The 12,028-nt window shown below is 33.8% G+C and overlaps 1 protein-coding gene across 1 annotated transcript in view; it reads left to right on the top strand.

Annotated features, from left to right (window-relative positions):
* LOC104655124 (thrombospondin type-1 domain-containing protein 7A) overlaps window positions 1–12,028 on the top strand; it is a 126,721-nt gene that overhangs the window by 10,145 nt on the left and 104,548 nt on the right. The window contains exons 2-3 of the mRNA XM_030933397.1: window positions 338–572; window positions 4,894–5,009. Of these exons, the coding sequence (XP_030789257.1) occupies window positions 338–572; window positions 4,894–5,009 (351 nt within the window). The remainder of the gene's footprint in view (window positions 1–337; window positions 573–4,893; window positions 5,010–12,028) is intronic.

The raw sequence follows: 12,028 nt of genomic DNA, 5'->3' as shown, positions 1-12,028 counted from the left end.
TCCATCCACAAAGTCTCAGTACCTATGTTTCTCCTGGTCAGCAATGACATGGGCCTTGTTGTATCTCATTTTTACTTTTTCTGGAGGGCAACAGCCTCTTTCTTTAAGGTCTTCCATAGACCCCTAAAACAAGTATGTAACTACAGAGTTTATATTTTAAGCCAGATCATGCCAACTGAGGTAAGATTAACATGTAATTTGCTTCCCTAGCAGTGCAGCTGTGTGCCAAATAAGTGGCAGATATTGTTCTTGTCAGCCATGTTAATTCCAAAGAACAGAGAATGTAAGGTTCCTGTTGGCACCGTATCTAATCTGCTATCATTGTCCATTTTTGTAGGTGGAATTCGCTGTCCAAATAGCAGTGCTTTGCAAGAGGTACGAAGCTGTAATGAGCATCCTTGCACTGTATACCACTGGCAAACTGGTCCCTGGGGCCAGTGCATTGAGGACACCTCAGTATCGTCCTTCAACACAACTACAACTTGGAATGGGGAGGCCTCCTGCTCTGTGGGCATGCAGACAAGAAAAGTCATCTGTGTGCGAGTCAATGTGGGCCAAGTGGGACCCAAAAAGTAAGAGCTTTAGAATGACAACAGTAAATCATGTAGCCAACTGTGCAGAGGATTGGCTCAGGCTTCACTAGCTTCATGAAATGGAACATTTTGATGTTTGTCATACCTATCCCCAAGAGAAAGATTTGTTTTGAAAGTCAGCCACTGATAAAGCTGTAACAGCTTTGAGTTTTGTACTGGGGAACCATAAATTCCGTAGAAATCTATCTGGTACCTACTTTCTGTTTTATAGTAGCACTTTCTGCTTTTATTAAGCTAGGGAGACAATGAAAGAAGTGCTTGCTGTAAGCCTGGCTGATCAATAACGACAGTGTACTAAGTCCTGGCAGTGTAGGTCATCCATGACCTCCTATATACCCCTAGGCTATGGAGGCTGTCCAATCTAGCTTAATTGGGTAGAAGCCTTGTATGATCTGCCTTTCATTTCCCCTAGACAACACTATATGAAAAATACCGAAGCATATCTTACTATGTCTTTCAGTGGTTAGAGTAAAAACCATTTACTTCTAAGAGAGAGCCTTGGGATAGGATGAGTGTTACTATAAGTAGAAAAACTATCAGATTCTCAGGGTGCTTATGAGTACTGTAATAACAAGGCAAACACTTTGCTGGAGGGGAGAACAAGGAACCAGAGAGTTGGCATATTATATGTGCCTTGTGAGAAGTATAAAGAAAAACAATGGCATAACTGAGCTAATCAATGCATAGAGAAAATAAATCAACTCTTAAAAAATTGAGGAGAAAAACCTCTATTTTTCAAAACTTAACATACTTTTTAAAAATTCAAATTGCCTTAGCCATGTGAGATAAGAAATGATAAATGAGTCGATTTTTAGCATGGGTTTAAAAGTGGCCTCATATTTTCTAAATACTCAGCCAAGTGGTTAAATGTTGTGTGTAATCTTCAGCATGCTACCTAACTTTTATTCTGGCTAACGGTTTTCGAAATCTGTTGAAAGGATTAAATGAAAAATATAATAGTAATCTAAGCACTCAATAAATGTTAGAAATTGGTTTTTTTCTTAAGAATTTCAGCTGCTCCTTAGTGTTCCAGGAAAATGAAAATAATGTCTCTGACGCATGAAAAACTCCAGGGAAGCAAATATGAATCCCATTGTGAGATGTTTGTATCTGGCCAGGGTTCCAGACATTAGGGATATTTTGCCCCACAATTTTTGTTTATATTGCTTGAAATTAGAAAACACAGAAAACATGCCAATGAGATTTGAATAAATTGAAAGACTATTTCACATGTTTAATAGGTAGCCTCAAACCAATATTTTAATAGAAATTATGCTAAAGCTGTGATGAATCTAACTCAGGAAATTAATATGCAGTATATTAAAATTCAAAAGTGGTAACAGCAAGAGCAGATGTCCCAAGTCCTAGAGGATTCTGCCTCTTGCTGGATCAAGAACAAAGGTAGACATACTCACTACCCAGGCACAGGACCAACCTGTTGTGATGCAGGATGAGGGTTATCGTGCTGAGCTTCTACCAGTGAGCTCATTCTGTTCCTGTTCCACGGTTAATCACGTTTCAAATGTTGCTGTTGACATTTTCCTCACTTCTATAAGCTACAAAATATTTTTCCTGAGTAATGGATGTACATATGTACAAGCCTGTATGTGAAAGAGCCTGCTGGATTAACAGCATTAAATCAGTAGGAAGGGTATCCTGAAGTCCCACATCATACTACCACAATAATTCATTAAAAATTTGCTTTGCCCTTGCAGCCTTCATTCAGTGACCTGTATACATCTATAGACTTGTTAAATCAAATGGATGCACTTTGCCTTTAAATTCTAGAAAATCAAGCAAATACTGTGAATTCAAAAGAAAATATTATTGCCTTTCTCTCTACATGCTAGGTTAAATTCAGTGAATGGTTTCCAATACTAGGTATTTGAACCAAAAAATGCAAATTGAAAATTTGCTTTAAACTTCTCTTAATAAAACAGATTACTGTGCAATGGTAAAGTCAATGTTATTGATCTTATCTATCCTCCCGGTAACAAACTTCAACTCCTATCACATCTGTTTAATTTGACCTTGAATAAGATTTGGGGGGAAATCGATTCCTTGATTTAAACTGCAAACACTAAATACAAACAGTACAAAGGATAAAAGAAGCATGTTGACTGAACCAATTGCCTTGCCAAAGGAAGTCCAAATTCATTTTATTGAATGTAATCTAGGCTGTATAATTTATCTTTGTGTGTTCATTTAACAACTTTGTTGTTTGTAATTTTGTTCTCCACAGTTAGCCAAGTATCTTGCTGTGACTATTTCTCAACTAAAACAGAATATTTGGAGGTTGTCAGTGATAACATTGTAAATTTCATTGATTTATTCAGGGCTAATATCTGAGGGGCATGCAACTGAGTAATGCTCTCTCATTGTTAAAGTTATAAAATTGCCTTATGGAACAAAAGTGCTGACAATCATAATTACTGACCAATAATCTCATAGTTCCAGAAGAATTAACTGAATTATATGTGGAGTTTTGCCATGTAATGTTCCCTGGTTAAGAATGCAGGTTAAATTGTAATTCTACTGATTTACAATCTAAATTGTAATAATACATTTGCTTCTATGATTCAAATCTAAATTTATTTGTTGTCCGTGACTTTGAATAGTCATAGAAATTAGGAAAATTTCAGCTCAAGATAAATCAAAAAGATTATTTTTGAAATGTTGAATCTTATATATTTTAAAATTTACTTCCAAATGAACAGTAGGGTTTTGAAGTAAGAGAGGAGAGCATGGATCTGTATAATTGAATAAAGCATAATATTTATGTATGAGAAAGAAAATTTACACAATTATAATACAAAATATGTCAAAAATGAAGTATCAGCAAAATACTACAAAGAAATTATGGGAAATAGATTAGTGATGTTGATTTTTTTTACTCATAGTTTACTTCTGAAAACCTGATTAACTTACTTGACAAAAGGCAGTTTATCTGGAACTATAAAATATTTGAATTCTCTTATATAAAGTATTTTAAAATCTTATTTCCCACTGATTTGCCAATTTATTTTAGCAAAAACTATACTAGTTGTTTAGATTATTTTTTCATTGCCTGTTAGCTTACATGGCAGGGATTTATATGGTCTCAAAAGAGAATTGCTTAGGAATCAGCATAAGTTACTTGTTACTTTTAATTATATGAATGATGTTATTATATTTTCTTTTCTAAGCTACATCTTTTTCTAGTGTTAAGGCTCATGATCAGCATTTTATCTCTAATAATAGTAGCATCAGATCATGAAAATGCAGAGAATTGGGAAATTTAAAAATTATTACTTCTCAGCCTTTTGGCTAACTAAGCTCAAGTGTAAAAAAATATATACTAAGTGTATTTTGAATAAGTATATTTAAAACCTATACATCACCTTCCTATTATCTCTTAAGAAGTGAAAGCTTATATGAAGTTAGACATTTCAGTGTTCATCATCCTTATCTTTCTCTTGTGTTCCCAATAAATGATGTTTTTGCTGTTATTTTAAAAATGATAGTTAATTTTACTATAATTTATGTCAAGCATACAGTATTTTTCTTTAAACTACTGATTTACTACCTTTATTTATATTCACTATTTTTATTCCAAAAAAAGATATTGTAGTTTATAAAAACATAAAAAAGATTAAATCCCATAATTTAAAACTAGGGACTAATGGAAAAGAAAACACAAATAGATACACTAAGTAAAAGCAGGAATAAAGCAAAAACTGCTTATCAGATTGATTTATACACTTTTATTATCTTATGTATTATTAAATATATAGTTCTTAATACAGTATTGTGTTTTGAGCATGTACGGTGAAAGAATACACTCCACTATAAAGTTATTCTACACAATACATACTTGAAAAAATAAAGTGTATAATAACTGGAAACTTATAATAGGCAAAAAGCCTATTTAGTCATACAAATATATATCATAGAATTAGATCCTTAAATTCATAATTGAAATTTTCACAAAATTTTTCTTTAAAACAGAATATAAATACTTATTAATGGAGAGATTATTATAAGAGAATAAGGTGTAAGTGTTATATTTGTTTCCAAATAACATCATTGCTATTAGTAAATCTGCACATCTTGCCTTGAGAAGCTTTATTGAGATCCGGTTTGAAACAATCAATTTAGTTGTATAGTTCTTGCCTGTAGCAGAAAGAAAGACTCCCGGAAGTTAAATAATACAGATGAGTAACTTGTTTTGCAATTTTAACAGTGAAAATTCTAGAGAAATTAAATTATCTGATTTTCTGCCTTACTATTGAAGCCTAATAATTTCCCTTTGCCTTTCTAGATGTCCTGAAAGCCTTCGACCTGAAACTGTAAGGCCTTGTCTGCTTCCTTGTAAGAAGGACTGTATTGTGACCCCATATAGTGACTGGACATCATGCCCCTCTTCGTGTAAAGAAGGTATGGTCTGCAGAGTTAGGAAAGCTGTTCACCTAGAAAACCCCCTTGGTAGACTTCTGAGGTCTTCTGGCCTAGCAGTGTTTGTGAGTTTTGCACAGGGCTATGTAAACCTGATTTGACATGCATGCCATAACACGTTAGTTTCCCTCTAGAAAATAACATAGCTTTAGAGTCAGACAAGTGAGGTTTATGCCAAAACCTGGCTTGAAATTTCATGATATGGATTAAAGTGAAGGATTCTAAATCTTATTGTATTAATAGTGTTCACTTTCACATTAGTTCTGAAAGAATATATCATGGTTTATGTATTTTAAAATGATATACAGTGCTTTTATCAGTACACATGGCTTTCAACCTACTTAATGGCAAAAAATAACATGGGACCAGATTTGCTGCAGATTCAATTATGCAGCCCCAAGAATAGGAATAAAAGAAAGAGAAAAAATGGTCAAATTGTTTCTCTGCCAACATGTAATGTGTCATGAGGAATTTATGAATATTTATTCCCAGTTTGGCTTAGTTTTGCTTTTATTACTTACAGACAAAGACTTGTTAGTATCAAGTCAAATACTTTGATAATTATTTCTCTACCCTCTGGGACAGGGTCTTTTCTCACTGCTGATGAGAAAGGTATCAACATCCTCCAGGTGACTTATGCAATAACTGAATAAATTTTCCTGCAGTGTTACAAATGACACTGTCTCCTATTTCTTATCTTACTCAACAAATACAGATAATTTTTTCTAAATTCCCCTTATGATTTTATTTTATTCATGTTTCTTAACACTTACTAGAGAGATTCAATTAACAGTCGACTTCTAGCTTAACAAATAACTACTTTGTCAAAATTTATTCAAATCCTTTAGGTATTATAAATTTAATAATGGGTACTTTTACTGTATTATTATATTTTTATATAGTTGAAACATGATTTTTCTTTTGATGGTTTCCTATTTAATACCCTCAAAATATCAAATAAAATTAAACACAAACTGAGAAGTGATCGAAAATTATTATTGCTTTTAATTTATTTTTTAAGACAGTCTCTTGCTCTGTCATCCAGGCTGGAGTACAGTGGCTCAAGCTCAGCCCTTTGCAACCTCAGCCTCCGGGATTCAAGCAATTTTCGTGCCTCAGCCTCCCAAGTAACCAAGACTATAGGCACACGCCATCACGCCTGGCTAATTTCTGTATTTTTAGTAGAGATGGGTTTTTGCCATTTTGGCCAGGCTGGTCTAGAACTCCTGGCTTCAAGTGATCCACCCATCTCAGCCTCCCAAAGTGCTGAGATTACAGGCATAAGCCACTGCAAATATTTTTATTTAGGAGTCTTTTAGTGAATTTAAATAGCTTTGGCAAATTAAAAGGAGTTATAAACATTAACTTTTATAAACATATTAATGCCATAAACTTGCTATGCAATGTCATTGCATGACATTTTAATCCAGATTTTCTTTTCTTGTTCCTTTATTTTTTTTAAGCTGAATAACATTGGTCACAGTTGGCAATAGAAATATACTTTCTTATAGATTAATATTTTACCTATGATGGCAATTATACGTGGCAATTGTTATTAATTAATTCAATTAAAAAGCATTATTAATTACATAGAATTAACACACATAAATTTTATTGATGCCTTTATACTTGATCTTTTGTGTTTATATAGAATATGCTCATTTATTAATTCCAAAACATGTGCAGTTACATTTATAACCAAATTGTTAATAGTCTAAAATAAATTTTAAGTGAAAATTTTGAAAGTGCAAAGACTTTGCCTTTCCCTTATTTTGGATATTTTCTTATATTTTGTAAATTACTCCTTTTAAAAAGTTGATTTGATCTAAAGTATTTCAAGGAAGTAAAGTTTTAAAAAGAACAGAAAATATTTTATTAAATTGATTCTAGAATAATCACTAATAAGAGTGAGGAATCAGAAATTTTCTCATTTCTTTAGACCTTTATTTGAAAATAATTTTGGATATTGGAATGTATCCAGGAATTAGGAACCATTTTAATAGCCTATAAATTTTTTTCTTAAGTTCTTGAAAACACATTTGTGATTTTGTTATGTATTATATACATCTGGAAAGGAAAGAAAAAATAGAGGTTTTTTACTCATAAGAAACCACACTTGAAAAGAAAATAACATGATTTTTAAATTTGTGATTTTTACAGTATGAAGAAAATGATTTACTCTTTGCTATTTGATCATTTATAAAATAAAAAATGTAAAACTCTGAAAACTCACATAAAGCACTTAAAAAAACTTCTTAGCAGATAGATGAGAATGAATAGATTGTGAATGCTACACAGGTCTTAACTGAGGCAGTACTTATTTGTGTATATATGTATAAATACTTATTTGCTGATTTCTGTATATAACTAGCACACTAATGGTCGTGTAGAGAAATCACAGTCCCAGACATCAAGGAAGCTTTTAATTGCATTTAACATATAGAACTCTTCTGCAGCAGCCCAGATAATGTAAGACTTGCATGGTTCAATAACAAAATTTAATGGTAAAACAGAAAGAGCTCTAAGGAAGGGAATAGAATGACCATGTCAGAACAAATATATTAAGGAAAATCATATTGAAAAGGAGGTGCAAGAGATTTTCTTGAAAGATGGACCACATGAAAGAATTCCAAGTGAGGATTAGAGACATCAGGAAAGCCTTAAATGACCATGAGAAAGATGTGATTTTGGAACGACCAGCCCACTGGAACCCAAGATGTGAAGGAAACTTTCCCAGAAGAGACTGAATATGAGAGACCATGTGTTCCAGTTGGTGCAGTGGTAGAAGGGCTAGAGGATGTAAAGGAATGAGAAGCTGAATCGTGTTGTGTATGTAGGTAGTGCTGTGGGTCTGGGTGATGACGAATGACCTGGAGCTGGGGAGGGCTCATTTCTTGTGATGAGTGACTGGCATGTGAGGCATAATGGGTTTAGTTGGGTTGGTCTCTTGGGAGAAGGTAGGAAACCTCTGTAAGTAAAAATGCATAGTACCACTAGGATACTATTCTCTCCTGGTGTTCCTGGGATGGTGGTGGCAAAGGAGTGCAAAAATGCCAACTCAGGAATCGGCTCTCTTGGAAGCAAGAGGGTCTCTAAGAGGCAGAGCGGTGTTTCCCTGAACACAGGTCATGTCATCCAGAGCAAGCAATGAGTGCTGACTGTTTTATTTGGCAGCTCATGTTGCTTCTCCTAGAACAAAAGGTTTTCGGAAACCCTAAACCTAGGCACTCTGATTTTAAAAGAATCACTACAATGGTGTATTGAGGAAATAAAAACTTTAAAGACTGGGGAGTGATAGAAGGGGTCATTGTTGGATAGCAGTGCCAAGATGCTTTGTGCTCTAGAAGAAGCTTTTTCTGTTTTGCCTGTAGACTGCTGTAACTGAGAATAAAGAGACAATGGTGTTATAGAAAGCTAGCCTTTTGTTGTGAAGAAAATAAAGCAATGGCATGAGGTTAGTTTTTTTCATTATTTGGTAAGAAATGGAAATAATCCAAGTATCATTTTGAAATTATACCAATTTACACACACTATTTAAAAATGCTAAACAAAGTTGAATGTTCAAAGAGAGGTAATAGCAACAGAAAATTAATTCAAACATAGGGTGGTTCTTTTTACTTAATTCTGCGAGTAAAGTCTAAATTTTACAAGGGTGTTGGGCTTATTAAAATGTGGGACTACCCTTCTTTTTAAAATCACTTTAAAAAAGTAAAATACACAATACTATTGCAGAAAATAAAACAGAATAGCAGGATTCCGGGAAGAACTAAAAGAGTTGTTTGAAATGTTATTCAGCCTTCTTCTAAAATATCCCTTGAAAAATCAATGCTGACAAAGATCAGTATTAAGTGGAACGTAGTTTAATCCTCAGACCAGTACACTTGCTAATGTATTTTTCAAATTTTTGTAAATTTTGACAAAGGGCACTTTAAAAAGTAGAAATAATTTATGCACATAAATTATTTGTACCTCTAATTTTAAAAAATCAATACATTTGATCAAATAATGTACTTAATTGCTCAAATTCTGTTTGCTCCTTTTTTTCTCACTGCATTTATTGTGTTGAAAGATAGAAGGAATATTGCAGAGGCTTATTCCTCATGTCCTGAATCATTAGAACACTAGAATTACCACCAAAGATCTGAATACTACCTTTACATTTTGCTTCTTGCATGAAACGTTTCCCTTTCAATTTTCTGTTACTGTGCTGCTCCAACCTGCAATCCATCCCATATCCAGTTTAATGAATCAGTTTTGCCTGTCTTTTAAATCTTTTTCATCAAGTAATTTCTCTGGTGAAATTTATTTTGAATGTGTTAAGATATATGAAAAATGCTATAACTGTGTGAGAGATTACATACCTTCTGAATCTCGGTACCCCATCATCACATAATTATTTGCTAGATGTACAATCTGTTTTTTCCATTCCTATCCTGGATAGGCATTTTTAAGCACAAACATCACAGGCAGATGCCCTTATTTTTCCCATACTTATTATTTCCAGTGAAAACAAAATGATAGCTTATTTTTATTAATCCTCAATGCACAGCATTGGTACCCACACGCTTACCATTATAAAGGAATAGGTAGAAAGAAATAGAAGATGCTAACTAATAATCCAGTTGAGAAGATGTGAAATAAATGTGTTTGTGCATTAGCAAATATTTATTAAGCACTTACTATGTGTGACTCTTAGGTAGAAAACACACAGATGAATAGAAACACTGCAAATATATCAACTACATATAATAAAATGAGCCTAAATACAAGCAGGGGACGATGAAAGGTATAAAATTCCAAAATTGCCAACTCAAGTTATTAGTGAGGAAACTTTCATTTTTCACTTTCAATGTATGATGTATAGCTTCCTTTTTTTCTGCTCTCTGATTTGAGGGCTCTATAACCTGGCAGAGCTCTACAGCACTGTAACTTTGAGTGCACAAGCAATTTCTTAACTGCAATCTGAGAAGAAACAGACCTCCCAATGGGTAAAAACATGGATGTCATGACACTTCCTGTGTAACCCCATTAAACTTCTTCTCTGGGTGTCATAGCTTTGAAGAGTTCCACTTTAATCAGTTCACAATCTCTATCCTGTGGGCTGTGCCAGGTTAAGGAATATGAACTTTTTATAAGAATAAATGGATTGCCACTCTGGAATCCATTAAGGACGTGAAAAGAGTCATCATAGTCTTAAATATCTAGTACTAATTTGTGGAGTTTGTGATGAGAAGGTGTTAAGAGAATGTTTCAGAAATGTATTCTAAGTGACATTTTTTCTTTCAAATCAACAAACAAAATAGAATTGAAACATTAATGTTCAATTGAGCTGCTTCCTCAAGTAAAACAGCCCTAGCTATGCACCAGGTGCCACCTAGATAGTTAATAACTAGGAGCTTTAGTCTATGAGGTGCCACTAATGCTGAATTCATTACCTCCACCAGTCCCCAGATCCCTTGGTCTTAATCCTGTGTCTGTTCTCTCTCTGCAGATTGGAGAGTAATTGCCTCTAAGAACTTTGACCAAGTGGGAAACAAAAACCCATTTGAGCCCTTTACGTCTTACCTCCCCGTTAAAAAACAAGCAAACAGAAACCTCCCTGCTTCCCCAAGCTAAACAAATGATGAGTCTGATTATTTAGTTTGTATACTTTTAAAAAAAGAAAAAAAAAAAAACAATAGAAATTGTAAAAGAAGGGCAAAGCCAGGCAGTGAATAGGGGAGGGGGTAAAAGGAAGAGGGAGAGAAAAATTATGCTAGAAAATCAAAGCTGAGGCAAGCTCCTGCAATTGAGAAGAAAATTAGCTCTGAGATTCTGGTGACCAAAGCAAAAAATAGAACTACAATGGATTCTTAACAGATTGTCAAGGGAAACAAAATTTTCCCTAGCTCTGAATTATGAAAGGAATTTATCACCTGGGCCTTAAAATACAGGTCATTTGGACAATATAATAGATGGAGACTGCATTAGCAATTTATTAAAAGTCCTATTGACATTTCTTAGATCTTCCCTAGGTAAATTATACTTAACATGTAAAAGTTGCAGCTGGCATTCAAACTACTGTTACAGTTAAAAGTCCATGACAATATTTTCAAATACTTTAATTCTGTGCTGCCCAATGCTTCTAGCCCCCAATTCCCTACTCCATTACCTGTAGTATCCCGCTTATTCATTAAAATAGTTATGCCATCATTAATAGTACAGATTACACCCCACGATGGGAATAATAATTCTAAAAAGTTATATGTAAGACCAGAATCTTAAATTGGGATAGGTCATACAAGGTCATGTATTACAGTAGATTTCAAACCTGGCCCTTCATCCCAAATACATGGCAAGATTTTTAAATATCATATTCCCAAACCCAGCTTCCAGATTCTGATTTAGTAGTTCAGGGTATAGGCCCAGAAATTTGTTGTTGTTGTTAAAGAGATTCTCCTATGAAGTCAGGTATTTAGGAATCACTAATCTGATCCATTCTCCCATCCAATACAGAAATCCTCTCTAAACATGGCGGTGAGTCAGTTGCCCAGACCATGCCGAAGAATATCCTTGACTTAATGAGAAAGGGTATTCTCTTATGGGAATGTTCTAATCATCAAATCATACTTTCTCCACCACCACCATATCTTTTAAAAAGGTTTCATTTGGTTTCTGATTAAATGTTAATTGTTAGGAGCTGCTAATCCTTTAAAATATTTCTGTTCCTATAGTCTATGTATCCAATATTTGAAGATCTTCCAAATAATGAAAATGCATCAGGAGGATTCTATTAACGTAATTCTTGAGAGAATTATTTAGTAAGTAAAACCCTGTGCCATGCAGCTATTCATCCTTAAAGTGTATGTAATGTTAGTTGAAATACATTTTATTAAGGTTGGCAAGTTGTATACACTATATGATCTTATACTAAAAGATTTTTGAATCCTTACATCAGTCGTACTGTCAAGTCGATGTCTTTATTGAAAGTATATCTTAATTTTTTCCATTTTAACATACTT

Source organism: Rhinopithecus roxellana, chromosome 6 (assembly GCF_007565055.1).
Source record: "Rhinopithecus roxellana isolate Shanxi Qingling chromosome 6, ASM756505v1, whole genome shotgun sequence".
NCBI classification, from domain to species: Eukaryota; Metazoa; Chordata; class Mammalia; order Primates; family Cercopithecidae; genus Rhinopithecus; species Rhinopithecus roxellana.
Note: the sequence above shows the minus strand (reverse complement) of the source record. Positions and strands in the feature narration are given on the sequence as shown.